General features: G+C 34.1%; 1 protein-coding gene and 1 pseudogene across 1 annotated transcript; one reads left to right on the top strand and one right to left on the bottom strand.

The window, feature by feature from the left end:
• The first annotated feature begins 220 nt into the window (after positions 1-220).
• On the top strand, positions 221-4,291 carry LOC131658174 (BTB/POZ domain-containing protein At2g04740-like; annotated as a pseudogene).
• Positions 4,292-7,903: 3,612 nt separating this feature from the next.
• LOC131655898 (rho GDP-dissociation inhibitor 1-like) lies at positions 7,904-9,421 on the bottom strand. The gene is made up of 5 exons (XM_058925695.1): positions 9,192-9,421; positions 9,038-9,104; positions 8,593-8,811; positions 8,381-8,505; positions 7,904-8,213 (listed from the first exon to the last, which is right to left on the bottom strand). Exons 1-5 carry the CDS (start codon positions 9,390-9,392, stop codon positions 8,142-8,144), a joined length of 684 nt encoding a protein of 227 aa, XP_058781678.1. The 5' UTR covers positions 9,393-9,421; the 3' UTR covers positions 7,904-8,141.
• Positions 9,422-15,739: the final 6,318 nt, after the last annotated feature.

Raw genomic sequence — 15,739 nt, 5'->3', positions numbered from 1 at the left:
GATACTGTTTGCACAGTGTTAAGGTGAAAACGATTAGAAGATATTTGATAATAAGCTGCAGCCTGTTAGCTCTGGTTTTTCTTAGTTTAACAAAATTCAGGTTGCATAAATGTTATCAATGGAAGACTATGAAGCACGGACACTGGTAATAATTTTGAGAAAATGAATAAATTGAATGTAATTACAAGTGTCGGTGTTGGTGTCCGACACGGTTACGGACATGGACACACATTTTTTTAGAGTTGTCGGTGCTATAGAGATGGTAGAAGGCGGTTCAAGGCAGCAAGCCAAAAATCCACCAAAACATATGGTGGATGGCATTGCGGCCTATTAAAGAAGCACGCCGGCTATAAATTATACCAAAAAAAACTGAATAATATAATAATAAAAAAAACTGATAAGCATCAGACATAGTTCAACCCCGCAACTCAATTGTCTGCCACAGTTGAATCCATGCATGAACTCGGGATAACAAATTGAAGCTACATCAGGCACATATTATTTCACTAGATTTTAGGTCGGTTTTGTTTTATTTCTCGTAAAAAGGGTTGCTTCATGGCTTTAGTGATGGCTCTCCTAGATCACAAATGTTGGTCAATTTCATTGATTAGACAAGCGTGTCTGGTAAATTGATATAGATATAGTAACCTTTACCCTCCACTTATTAGTGTCATAACATTTGGATCACTTAATCATCTACTTCCAATCTTGAGATGTTTCATTGGTGATCTATTTGAGTGTGCTTGCTTTCTTCTTGGCTTTTTCTTGTTTGTCATTTTATATTCTTAATTTTGTGTCTGAATTTTCCTTCTTGAAACTCTTGTGTTGATGGCTTTGATAGATTTCTTGCACTGTGTTTGGATTTATTGATAACTGCCAATCAGGGTTCCAATCCAAGAACCAAAGAGGAGACATTGCTCACTCGCCTTTCTCATTAGAATTTTTTCTTATTTCATTTGTAGGAAAAGTGCTCCTATGCCTAAAATGCATTAAACAAAAGGGTTACACCACTTATTAAAATAAAACAAAAACTATTACATTTCAATTTAAACACAAATGCAATTAAAATTATTCTAAAGTCATACCATACCATAAATATTTCCTTGTTTTCCTTCTTATTAGCTCCTTTTGGGTCCTCATCACAATTCTTACCACAATCTTACCAAATATGGTTAGTGTGTTATGAAGACTTAAGTTCCAACAAAAATAAAAAATCTGAATAATCCTCTGAGGTACACCAAGAATGACAAAAGGGTTTGCATGGGAAGAGTCCTCCACCTCAAATAGGAATCTGATATCAGATTTCTTATGATAATTTGAAGAGAAACACCGACAATATATCTGAATACTGTTTTACTGAATTCTCAACTCTGTTGAAAATTACATGTGGAATTGCTTATTTTAGCCGCATGTATCTTGAACTGACTGAATGCTGAAGTGGTTTAATCAATGACACTACACTGACTTTTTCTCTAATTTGATTATTTAAACCCCTTATTATGGTATTGGACTTTCCTAGACATGATTAACTGATCAAATACGTAGACTAATGATTTTTGAGCAGGTAAGATAATATTCTTACACAACACGTAATTAAGGCTCAACTACTGAGACTATCAAATGATAAAAGAAGGCCTGTTTATTCTTTATCTTCTCTCTCCTATTTCTCTCATGTGAGACGGGGATGTCTTTGTTTGTGATAATTAATTTTCCAAATAAGAATGTTGTATTTATACATGGCCTGGGACTCAATATTTATCATATTTGAATAGGTATTCCAACCACTCAAGGGTTAAGTTCCAATTACTTTCCTCCAGATGTAGTTTTTACTGTACAAGGAAGACCTATTGAAGCTCACAGGGTCATATTAAGTGCAAGGTCACCATTTTTCAAGAAAAAATTTGAGACTGATTGGAAAGAGCGCAGTGAAGTAAGACTTTCACGGGAAAAACTGTCATATCCCGCACTTTATAGCCTTATAAATTTCTTTTATTCAGACAGATTAGAGATTGCTGTGGATGACATGGATGGTCTTGTGAGAATTTGCAAAGTATGCAAATGTGAATCTCTACAGAAAATTCTCGAGAAAGAATTGGCTCATCAAAAATATGCACTGTATAAAGCTTTGAGTGATGTAGACAATTCTCAGAAACGGGTTTTATTTTACAAGGGTCTATCCCTTCCTGAAGAAGACAGGCTTCCCGCTGCCTTGCGCAGAATCCTTCTGACAGCCCTTTCAAATTCCATTCATGAGAATGGTCAAGATAATGGAATCGATAAATTGGTATCTAAGATGGATTCCATGCAGATAGATAAACCTCTAAATGATCTTGCTGATGTTTGCATAAGAGTTGATAAAAAAAAATTTCCGCTGCCATAAAGTTTATTTTAGCATCAAGGTCAGAATATTTCAAAGCTAGACTATCACGTATGAAGGATTTTCCATGAAGGGAAAGATGAATTGTATATGGACTCCCTTCCTTGTCTTGAAGAACATGACATGAGTGTGGAAGCATTTGAGAAAATGATTGAATATATGTAAGTCTCTTCCTTTTACTGTGAAATTTGGAAATTGAATATCTTGGAGGGATCTAGTTTGGAAATAATTAAAATCGTTAACTTGAGAGATCATTTTGTGAATCAGTATCCGTGACTTTGTTTTATTCTATAGATTCTGATTTACAGTTAAGTGCTTTGCAATGTGGATATTCTTTCTCACATGCCAGATTATTTGTATTTATATTTGGGAGAAAAGCTTCACCTATTTTTTTTATATGTCATTCTGGAATATGTAACAAGTTGACCCAACATAACCAATTTCATTTAAATTTTTGTAGCTTAAGTACTTATGGCTGTGCTTCCACCCAGTTTGTCAAAGATCTAAAAACCTATTCAGTTGCCTTAGTTTGATGCATGTTTGTTTTAGTACCATGTCATTTTTGGGTTGCTATATATTAGCTTCTGTAGCATGCTCCTGCAAACTGTCCCTTTTGCTTAAAGTTTCTGAAAACTTTAATGTAATATTTGTACTCTTTTTTTACGTTAAGTAACTATACATTAATTTTCTGCTGCAAGTATGATTTTTTGTGAATTTTATCCGGCTCTCTATGTTGGTTCAGGTACACCGATCGTTTGCAGGAGATAAATCCAGATCAGGTTTTTGGACATCCATATAGATTTCTGTTAAAAGTTTGTCTTTTTTTATCTTCAAATATTCATATTATGTTTTGATTTTTAACAGGCTGAGGAAATGTTTTGATATTGCTTTCTAGATACTTGATGTTTCCTCTTAAGCGTGCAGTGGGCTGATGTCTTGGTGCCACACTTGGAAATGGCGTCACCTGAAGAAACTTTGCCAGTGGTTAATGCTAGCTGACATGTATTTTTCTTTTCTGCCTGTCTCTCTCCTTCATCTTTCTCTGATGGCTGCAATTGTTGTCATTTTTGTTTTCTTTATTAGGATTATATAATTGTTTCAATATATTTTGATACTTGTGCTTTATTACCTTTTCGTTTCTACTTGTTTTAGACCTCACTATGTTACCATTTCCCTCTTATTTCATTCGCCACTGCTCAAATTGACCTTAGGATTGTGTTTGTAAGAGGAAACTATGTTTTTGTTCGCTGATTTATACGACTTCTAACTGAAGAGTATTGTAGCCTGTTGTGGTGAATTACATATGTTATGTTCCTTTTTTCTTTCTTCTTATGATAATTGATCTTTGTCCTCATTATTTTGTGAAATACTATTGTTGGAACTTGGAAGTATATTTAGATCTATAATATTGAATCTGTATATATATCTATTGAATATTTGTTCATTTCCAGGTATGGTGTTTTTGAAGATTTCGGGAATTCTGCCTAGATACCATTGCCTGTAATTTTGAATTATTTTGCGGATACTAAAGAATTCAGGGCCATGCTGCTGACTTTGCCTGCACCATCTGGAGACTCATCTCTTCGTACCACTGTCCCAAGCATGCCCTGGATCTACCCTACAATAACGATCAAGGAAATCTTCTCGATGATTTACGTGATAAATGGCTTGAAATTGAAGCTGCTGAACTCGACCGAGAGAGATGATAGTGCTTTGCAATTTGACAAGCGCCTAGAGATGCTTTATGCTTGTTGCAGAGCATGAAAAGTCATCAGGAGATGTTGATTCAAATTGTGCTAATGATGTTCCATCCTTGGCTTTCTCTTCAATCACTCCTGTAATTTTCAGGCGAACAAAGAGAACCGTAGCTTTCCGAATACAGTTTTTTTGGAATGTATAGATTTTTAGATTATCACGGTGGTAGTTTTTTAGAGAGCAGGGTACTAAGTTAGGTTTGCTTGGAGTACTTAAGTTGAGTTTTAGTAACTGAAGTTGCTCGAGCATTTCATTGGTTCTTAAAGTTTTATTTATTATATTCTTACTATTATTACACGGTAGTTTTGACATTTTGGTTGTGTCTTGCATGGTTGTTGTGCTTATTCAAACCCAGCTTTTTACAACTTGTAGTCTGAGGGAAACTCTTTAAACCAGCTAGAAAAGACCTCATAATATTATTTCTGCGTTCTAGATTATTTGGGTTATCTATTACTAAAAAAAAAAAAGAAATAAAAATACTTAAGAGTATCTCAGGAAGTCTTTCCATACATCTCATTTCATTTATGTTCTTATTTGATTGTAATAATGACATAGGATAAAGTTGTGCATAACCGGTATAAACAGATGTTAGTTTCTATATCATTTCTTTCATGCCAATACAGGTGATATTATTATTATTGTAATATGTGCCAAGTCTCTTACTATCTGACTAATCAAAGATAAAGATTCTAATTGGCATTCAAGGATATCATTTGTACCATGATGAGTGAAATGCATATTGAATTAGGCATTGAGGACCAACATCACTTTTTTAATGAAATATTTAGGATGTTGGAAAAACTTAAAAGTTTAGAGAACAGTTGCACAAGGGTTTGTCTTCGTAAGGCAGGGAAAAACTTAAAAAGTTTAGAGAACAGTTGCACAAGGGTTTATATTTATCTCAATTTCAAGGTGGCAAGGCTGGAAGAAACATGGTATTCATAGGAAATCCTTCCACGGGAGCCTAAACATAGTAATCCTAACATGGTATTCAATAGGGATATCCTTTCACGGGAGCCAATTACAATCCTGTGCGTAAAAGGGTGCACATCAACATAGGCAAAAAGGGTGCACATCAACATAGGCGTGATTTCCAATGAATCAAAGACATGAAAGTGAGACATGGAAATGCTAGGATACACCAGAGAAAGGAAGTGGTATCAATCATATTTTTGCAAAACCTATTCAAAGTGAAGGTTCAGATTAAGAGATTAATGTTGAAGACACTTGAGGAAATGATGGATCAATAGAGACTCAAACACATGTGAGCAAGTTCTTAATAGATTTGCATATTGTGAACTATCATCTAACAATGCAGTCAGTAATAAACGCAAACTTATACATTTTGCTTTGCTAGCTGATGCTTAATCAACCATGATGAGACAATGACTACATTTTGCTTTGCTAGCTGATGCTTAATCAACCATGATGAGACAATGAAGAGTCAGATATGGAAGGAGACCATGATTGAAGAAACTCAAGTCAATTGAAAATAATCACACTTGAGAGCTGGTAACACTACTTGAAAGAAAGAAGACTATTGATGTGAAATGGATATTCAAGGCAAAATTGAATTCATATGGCTCATTCTCTAGGCATAAGAAAAGGTTAGTAGCTAGAGGCTTCATGTAGAAGTATGGTATGACTATAATTAGGTGAATGGAAGGAGGCCATGATTGAGGAACTCATTGAAAAGAATCACACTTGAGAGCTAGAAAATCTACTTGAAAAGAAAGAAGACTATTGATGTGAAATGGGTATTCAAGGCAAAGTTGAATCCATATGGCTCATTCTCTAGGCATAAGATAAGGTTAGTAGCTAGAGACTTCATGTATAAGTATGGTATGACTATAATTATTAGGTGTTTGCTCATGTGGCAAGATTTGAGACAGTGAGACTGGTTGTGATAATAGAAGGAATTAACCTCTCTATCACTTATCACTTAGATGTAAAATCTACATTTCTAAATGGTCCATTAAAAAAACAATTTTTGTCAACGATTTAGATATAAGCATCGACTAAGATAGATCATTATGACTAAAGTTGATCCATGTAGCCGATCCCATTTAGTGGGATAAGGCTTGGTTGTTGTTGTATATAACGCAATGATATACAAGTTACTCAAAGTCTTGTATGGATTGAAACAAGCTCGTAGAACCCGAAATAAGATAATCAATCAATTTTGTATTCAACTAGGATTCAAAAAGTACACAATTGAGTATGATGTCAATATGCAAAGTTCTAGCAATTCCATCATCATGATATGTTTATATGTGGATGATCTACTCATCAATGATAGTAATTTATTTGAGATTGAGTATTCAAAAGATGAAATGAAGGCTGAGTTTGAGATGTCTGTGAGCTCTCATACTTTCCTTCTTGGCATAAAGTTTGTGAAAGTGAAGTAAGGCATGATAATTCATCAACAAAACTACGTGGAGTTGTTAGATAGATTTAAAATTACAAATTGCAACACAATCACAAATTTATTTGAAATAAATGCAAATCTTGATAAATATTATGGCAAAGAGAAGGTAGAAGTAACATTGTACAAGTAGATTGTAGGATCATTGAAGTACTTATGCAATAGGAGATCTATCATTTTTTATGTAGTAAAGTAGGTATAATCAGCAAGTTTATAGGTGAGCCTAAGAAATCATATCTAGTGGTTGGAAAGAGAATACTCAGGTATCTAAAGGGAACCATGATATTTGGTTTACTATTTCTAGCTATTGGGAAATAGTAGAAGACAGGGTTGATATATTATTCGAATTCGGATTGGTATGGGGACAAAACTTATACAAGAATCATCTTAAACTATGCTTTCATGTATAATAAGACTGTCATTTTATGGTTTACATAGAAACAACCCTTCACAAATTTGTTATCATGTGAGGTAGAGTATTTAGTTGGCTCATTTGCTTTATGTCAAGTAATTTGGTTTGATTCATTGCTAAAGGAACTAAAATGTGAAGTGCATAAGTCAATCATAAATTTAAACAAAAATCCAATTTTATATGGGAGGAGCAAGCATATCAAAATTAGATTTTACTTCATGAGGGAGCAATTTATGAAAGGAATGCTTTATCAAAATTAGATTTCACTTCATGAGGGAGCAATTTATGAAAGGAATGCTTGAAATCTCATATTGTGCAATAGAATTGCAGCTAGCTGATAGATTTACCAAAACATTAAAAATAATAGATTTGTATATTTGAGAGAACAATTATGATTGACTTTAAACTTCTCCTTTGTGTTTCATCTTCTTGTATTTTTTATACACCACTTTTTAGATTCCAACACAAGTGTCCGCTTTTCTCCATTTAATCCGATATTTGACTTTGTAATTCAATAACCAAATTTAGTTTAAATGCTTCTTCTAAAATCCATTTTAACATGTTTAAACATTGCACAATTTTTCCATCTGCAATTAACTCAACATGTTTTTTCATATGCAGTTAAGTTTATTACCAATTATATTAAAATAATATGACCAAAAAAAGATTGTTTTATTTAAATTAAGGTGACAACTGCATGATTGTCCAATTTAGACAAAAACTAAAATAAAGTGGTGGACCATGCACCTTTAATAGTTAAAAGTTGTAAAAATTCATTTTACTAGCCCGCACAAAAATCCAAAAAAATGAGATGAGGCGAATATAATAGAGATTGTAGACATAAAATTTCTACTCAGCCGACAAAAAATACAGATAAAATGGTCATGCTTAACTCGTTTTGCCACTCAAAATTTAAACAACTAATATTAGTATTAGGTCGAGAGTGAGATTTACATTTTGTTTAACATAAATTTTTTTTTCTAATAAAAAAACATTTTCATAAATTTACCAAATATTTTTTCTCTTTAGTTTCCTCGAGTCAATTATTAAAAGAAATTCATTACAACTGAAATTTGATACATAAGGTATCTGAATTTTTATAATAAATTAAAAAAAAGAAAACTAAATATTGTAGAATGACTGATGAAGATTGGGAAGCTCTCCATGCATGATCAAGCCCAATCCTTCCTAATATCAAAAGTATAATTGATCTCCAAGTAACATTTATTGTCATCATCAAGAAACTGCACAAGAAAATTAGATAGTCATAATAAGTTTATTAGTAACGAATAAAGATTCATTTGTATTTAATTGTAGTATATGAAACACAAACACAAATAAGTCGACACGAACATAAGGACAACTCTTTTTTCAGAGGTGTCGGTATTTCAGATGTTGAAATCTAAATTACCTTTGTTCTTGCAGTATATTGTCCCCTAGCAAACATCCCAGAAGGTGTAACTTCTTCTGGCATTTCATGTGTGTAAGGCTCTTGCTGAGGACTGAAAGTTCCAAGCATCTCTTTAGTGCTATCCACTGAAATAACATTATAGACTTAATTAATATGCTTAAGAGTTAACAAATTGTTAGAGTGAATGCATGAATTAAATTGTACAAACATACCTTTAACAGCAGTTTTCCATACAGTATTGGTGTATTTTAATCCAGAAACAATGTTATTTGTCACCACAAGGCTGAATTTCAGACGGTAAGGACTACCTTCTTTAAGTGTAAACCATAACCCCTTTGGTTTTCCATCTTCAGGAATTGGAAGAACTATGTCATCTCTACCAGGAGATATTATTGAAAGACTTGTAAAACTCACTTCTGGTTCAAGAATTTCTACAAACACAATACATTCAAATTAACTAAATTCTCAAAAGAACCATATTCATCCACCTGATCTATGAAGCACATACACATATACCACACCGGACACACATCGATCCTGACACGTCCATACCAGTAATAGTTTTAAAAATTAAATAAATTACAAATAATCAAAAGTATTAGACACACATTTTTCAGAGGTGTTGATGCCACATAAAATAATCTGTGATATATATACCTCCAATGTTGTTTACATCCACACTCCCAAGAAGCTGCTCCTTCCATTTCCTCAGACTCTCATCATCCTAGTACAAAACAAAAACAAATAATAAAGAAGGAAAAACAAACAATATATTAACAAGAAAAATGTTTAGTTTCACAAGAAACAAAACCTTATCTTTCTCAAGATGTTCTTTAAGAGTGCAAAGAGGACCTAGCTGTATTTTGCTTCCATATTCATCTTCTTCTTCCTCAGTTCCATAAACAGACGATTCGCTTGTATGCCTGCTAAGAGGCTCATGATGTTCTTCTTGTTCTTTATTGCCAGCCTCACTAGTTTGTCCTGTCTCTTTGTCATCATTATCCAACCCCATCTTCTTGGAACTTCAACAGCTCCAATAGTTAAGGTAGTTAACTCATCAACAATGATCAAAAGAATGGCAAAAATATGAAACTTCCACAAAAACCAATTTAAAAAAAAATAGAGATTTATGTTTTCAAGAATGATAAGTTAAAAAAACATTTGAAGGGAAATGAAACCAACAAAGGAAAAAGCATGAAGTAATGACCGTTTTGTGTTTCAATAAACCAAACAAGAATAAATAAAGAGAAACTTCACATAATTAAAAAAAAAAAGGATAAGTGATTATTTGTCTCTTACTAGCTTTTTCTTCCATTCTATTTTATTCCTCTTTTTGTGGTGATAGTTCAAAATGGGAGGAGGAGAGGAAAAAGAGATTGGTCATTTGGAGAAAAATTCTCTTGGTGATCCGAAATGTTTGTTAGAAGTGAATGTTACTTAAAGCCACACCACAAATTTGTAACATTGACAAATGAGGAACTTTTTATATTTGAAGTTGTACACACATTACTTGTTTATCTATATCATTAACATGTGACTAGGTTTTAATTTGGCATTATTCAAATAAAGAAAAGTTTTACTTTGGCAGATGATGTGTAACTTTAGTTTTGTAATAAAAACAAGATATCTAACTTTATCGACACACACTCTCAGAATTTTTCTTGTTCTACCTTTGCTTTTAGACACTAACTAATCATGTCACCTGGATGTATTATTTGTAGTGTAGAATTTTTTAAATGATACGAAAAATGTGAAATGAAGAAGTTTGACCAAATTGCATATATAAAATGGAAATTAATCATTATTTTTTGGGTTAATAGTAACTCTCTCTCCTGTAATGTTAGTGAATTTTGCTTTTCCCCCCTCCATACCTTTAGGCAACGGTTTTTTCAAAAAAACCGTTGTCAAAACCTGTCTTTGGCAACAGTAGGGGGGTAAACCGAAACACGCTCATATTACAAGGGGGTAAACTACCATTAACCCTTATTTTTTTTTTTACTAGTTAGATAGTAGTAGTATGAAAATTAGGTTCTAAATTAAAATAATGATCCAAAAAAAAATTGATAAGGCTTGATCGCTTCAAAAAAATAAGTATTATGGTGATAGTGACCCATGCAGCCACACAAATAAATTCGTTCATATATTTCATTTGATAAGGCTTGATCATTTAAAAAAACTAAGTATTATGGTGCTAGTGATCCGCACGGATAAATTTATTTAATGCTATATAAAATATATTTAAAAATATTTTTAAATTTGAAATGAGATAGTAATTAATTTAAAAAAAAAACTATTACCATAAAAATTCAATTATATTAAATAAGCATACAAAATAAAAACAAAAAAAGGACCAGTGGAGAAAGAAAAAAAGGGAAAAATTTAAATTCAAAATAAAGATCATTGATGTTGCATAGTATTTAAACATTTGTCAAAAGTCAACTATGGTCAGTATCCAGTCAAACTTTAATATTTTTGGTCAATATCAATCATTTGAATTCCTATCCATCATTTGATCGAGGGTTGATCATGACTCATCAAGAAAAAACTCAAAGATCAACAAAACTCAAGTTGCTAAATTAGCTTTTTTTGGAACAAAAGTCAACTGAACTTTGACCAGCCATAGCTTTCACATGCTTCATCACAAATTGTCCAACCAAAGCTAATTTTGAAGGAAATTTCATTATCTACAATTTTTTCTCACCAAGGACTTGGCAACAAATGCTTCATTTGAAAGATATAAGTCAAAACATTACAAGTCCTTCTAGAAGTCCACAAAAAGCCATTTTTTTTCCAGGGCCAATATCATCAAAATAAATTCTTCAAATGCAAAAAATATTTCATAGGGGTTGTAGTGGACATCTTGAACTTTCCAAAAAGTAAAAGATCATCTCCATATGATAAAAATTGAGAGAGTTATGGATGGTGCAAGTTGAGTAAAATTTGAAAAGTACATGAAATCTTAATTGAGAGATTTTGAGTTTTTGAGTATTGGGGCTTTAAATTCAAGTTTCCCACGTGAAAACAACCATATGAGAAGCCCATGAATCCATTTATATTTATTTTGTGGTTTTTATTTCTTTTATTTTGAATTTATTCATTTAAATTCAAATTTAACTAAGTAAAATCACAATTAAATGTTAAAAAATCATGTGATTTATTTTCCAAATATTTTAATCAATCTAAAACAATCTTGAAGGTCAAGAAAATTTGGAAAAAGTTTGGAAAATATAATTAAACTAAAATAGCAACTTTGCATTCAAAATCTCAATCAAAATTTTCACCATCAAAGTACATGATTTGATTTGATTCTTTCTAAATCTTTTGACCTAATTCCATCCCTTATATATATATGCAACATAGTTAGATGCAAATGGGGAGGAAAAAAGGAGCAAGAGGATAGGGTTCAAAAGTTGCAAAATCTCAAAGAAGAGAGCAAGGCCGTGGTTAAGACTCAAGCGAATTCTAGAGCAAATCAATCACCTCATTCCACTTATAACTATTTTCTTCACGTCAGAGAAGGATGAGTTAGATCGTTATAGTAAGGCGTTTGTCGGTTTTATTAAAGAAGCTGAGGTTGCTTTAAATCTTAGACAGATTTTTCATCAAGAAGGACTTTTCTCCATCAGGCTCACTTTGTTAGGACCTAACATATGTTTACTTGAAGATTTGGAATGTGGTGAGGTGGAAGCTTTTATTGAGGAGCGAAGAGGATGGTGGGAAAATTGGTTCAAATCCATTAGACCCTGGGCTCCAAACGACGTGGACCCAGAGAGACTTACATGGTTGAGAATCTCTAGCATTCCTTGCCAAGTGTGGGGAGAAAGTTTCTTTAAAGATATACCGGAATCCAGAGGAACTTACATCAAATGCGATGAGGTTACGGAAGCTCGTCTTAGCATGGATGAAGCGAGGATATATTTCAAAATTGGAAGCATGGAGACAATCAATGAAACAGTTAAGACAATCATCGACCGTGTTCCGTTCTTTATCAACTTGAGAGAAGATTCATTCTTGCTAAAGGATATGGTGGCAGTGCAAAGGAGTATTGAGGAAGATGGTTCGGATTCGTATGACTTCTCAACGGGATACTATTCCGACGAGGAGTTTTCAGACGACAAAAAGGAAAACATCGAGGAATAAAATTCAAAGGAGGTTATAGGAAGTGTAATAAAGACTTTTTAATCCGGGCATTGGTTGGAGGAGTCTTCAGAGTCTGCAAGTATAGCGGATAGCAGGAAGTTTTCACATTTTAAGGATTCACTGAAACATAAAGGCAGAAAGGAGTCCTTTGACTTCTCAAATAATGATGAGGAGTATGGAACAATGCATGTAGAAGCAGAGGCATTTAATGCTTCACATAAAATCTTGGAGAATGTAGAAGTAGGGGTCGTAGAAGATTCAGGAGATGAAGAGGGTGTGGCAAACAACATTTATGATGGTAGGACCATGGATAGAGACGTGTCTAATAAAGAGTTTAAGGAGGAAGGAGTTAAATCTGGTGGGACCCAAAAGGGGAATTTGTTAATCGAAAAATCCTCATTAGAATAGTCTCCCGTCGGGTGTCATACGAATCCGAACCATCTTCCTCAATACTCTTTCGCACCGCCACCATATCCTTTAGCAAGAATGAATCTTCTTTCAAGCTGATAAAGAATAGGAACACCGTCGATGACTACCTTACCTGTTTCATTGATCATCTCCTTGCTCCCAGTTTTGACACATATCCTCGCTTCATCCATGCTAAGACGAGCCTCCGTAACCTCATTGCATTTGAATTAAGTTCCTCTAGATTCCACTATAGATTTAAAGAAAATTTCTCCCCACACCTGGCAAGGAATTCCAAAGATTCTCAACCATATAAGTCTCTCTAGGTCCATGTCGTTTGGAGCCCAGGGTCTAATAGATTTGAACCAATTTTCCCACCATCCTCTTCGGTCCTCAATAAAAGCTTCCACCTCACCACATTCCAAATCTTCAAGTAAACATATGTTAGGTCCTAACAAAGTGAGCGTGATGGAGAAAAGTCCTTCTTGATGAAAAATCTGTCTAAGCTTTAAAGCAACTTCAGCTTCTTTGATAACACCGATAAATGCCTTACTATATCGATCTAACTCATCCTTCTTTAATGTGAAGAAAACAGTTTTATCCCTCATCACTTATGCACCCCATCACTTCCCCACCGGCGCACTTGGGGCATGTAGGCCCATTTTCTTTTGATATGGCCTGCATGAGTTTATGTGTGAAAAATTCAAAATCAGCGGCAAGAAAGAAAAAGCTGAAACCGGTGAAGTACTTGGGGAAAAATGTAGAGATTTCATCTTCATTCTACGCTTGTATAGCACACAAAATTGGAGCCATGTCAAAGAACAAAGGGATACCATGGAGGTTGTTTCGTCCAAGGGCGATTCCATCTCTAACGGTGAGTCCATCTCTTGCATCTCTTTATCTGATTCATATATTTTGTGCTAATAGTAGAATGCAACAAAATTCTTGATCTTAGGTGGGTAAGAAGTTATGGAAGTCTATTACAAATTTAGGGGTCACTGGTGTGGTAGAGGACAACATGAGTATCAAGCTGCTAGAAGTTTTGGAGCGAAAAGTTAAGGAAGTTCCGAAGGGTAGGAAGATGGTTGCAAATACATTATCATGAACTTATTATCGCTCAATATAAGAGGAATGGGCACTCTTTCAAAAAGGAAGAGAGTTAGTTTTTTGATTAAGTCGTTTAACATTGAAGTCTGTTTTCTTCAAGAAACCAAGTTATCCAGCTTTAATGAGATTTTAGCCAAGTCTTTTTGGGGTAGTAGCGAGGTTGAGTGGACGGCGTGTAATTCCGTAGGACCTTCGGGAGGTATGGTGATATCATGGAGGAAGGATCTTTTGTCTCTTAATTATAGTTTCATAGGCAAAGGGTTCGTTGGAATTAACATAAATTGGAAAGGAGCTTGTTACAACCTTGTGAATGTGTATGCCCCATGTTGTGCGGTGGAGAGAAGAATGCTTTGGAGATCTTTATTGGATAGAAAGTATAAAAGTGGTAATGAGGAATGGTGTGTTGTGGGAGATTTCAACGAAATTTTGAGAAGGGAAGAAAGAATTGGAGAAGGCTCATACTTGAGTACTAGAGGTATGAAGGAGTTTCGTAATTTCATAGAGAACATGGGTTTGGTGGACATACCGTGAGTTAGAGGAAAGTTTAATTGGTTTAAGGACAATGGGAAGGTGATGAGTAGACTTGATAGGTTTTTGATAACGAGAAATATGTTGGACTATTGGGGATTGGTGGACCAAAGAATTGAAATTAGAGATATATCAGATCATGCTCCGATCCGGTTGAATGTCGGTGTGGTAGATTGGGGACCTAAACCTTTTAGATTTAACAATGTGTGGTTCAAGCATAAGGATTTCAATACTTTTATCGCGGAAGAATGGGGAAATATTAATGTCAATGTAAGCGGGGATTTTATATTCTATGAAAAGCTTAGACGGTTGAAAACAAGGCTTCGTGATTAGAATAGGGAGGTGTTTGGATGGATTGATTTGAAAGTCAAGGAGGAGGTGGAAAACCTAAATGTGTTGGATAGTTTATTTATGGATAACTTTGGTGGAAATATGGAAGATTTGGTCACTAGTAGAAGGGAGGCTTTGAAGGAGATTTGTAATAACTTACATTTGAAAGATTATATGCTAAGGTTAAAATCTAGACAACTTTGGATGCATGAGAGACATAAAAACTCAAGATTTTACCACAATTCTATTAAGGATAGACAAAGAAGAAGTTCAATCTCAGTTTTGGAGGGAATGAATGGTAGGATTGAAGGTGTGGAGAACATAAAGAATGAGATCTTTCGGAAGATGAGATCAAGGAATCCGTGTGGGCGTGCGACGGTGATAAAAGTCCCGACCTGGATGGTTATTATTTAGAATTTTTCAAAGGAAATTGGGAGGTGGTTAAAGGAGACATTGGTAAACTTGTATCGATTTTTTTTGAAAGGGCAAGGCTTACAAAAGCTTGTACTTCATTCTTCATTACTCTTATTCCAAAAGTGAAAAATCCCCAATCCTTGGCCGATTTTATACCGATTTGTCTTGTTGGTAATTTGTATAAAATTATTGCAAAACTTTTGGCGGTTAGATTGAAGTGTGTCATTGGAAAACTTGTTTCGAGCAATCAATCGGCTTTTGTCCCGGGTAGAAGTATTTTAGACGGAATCCTAGTTGTGAATGATGTGATGGATCTAGCCAAAAGGGAGAAAAGAAGTTGTGTGATATTAAAGGTTGATTTTGAAAAAGCTTATGATCGTGTTATTTGGAACTTTGTGAGATATGTTCTAGTTCGGATGGGTTTTGGCGCGAGAT

This window comes from Vicia villosa, linkage group LG3 (assembly GCF_029867415.1).
Source record: "Vicia villosa cultivar HV-30 ecotype Madison, WI linkage group LG3, Vvil1.0, whole genome shotgun sequence".
Lineage (NCBI taxonomy): Eukaryota > Viridiplantae > Streptophyta > Magnoliopsida > Fabales > Fabaceae > Vicia > Vicia villosa.
Note: the sequence above shows the minus strand (reverse complement) of the source record. Positions and strands in the feature narration are given on the sequence as shown.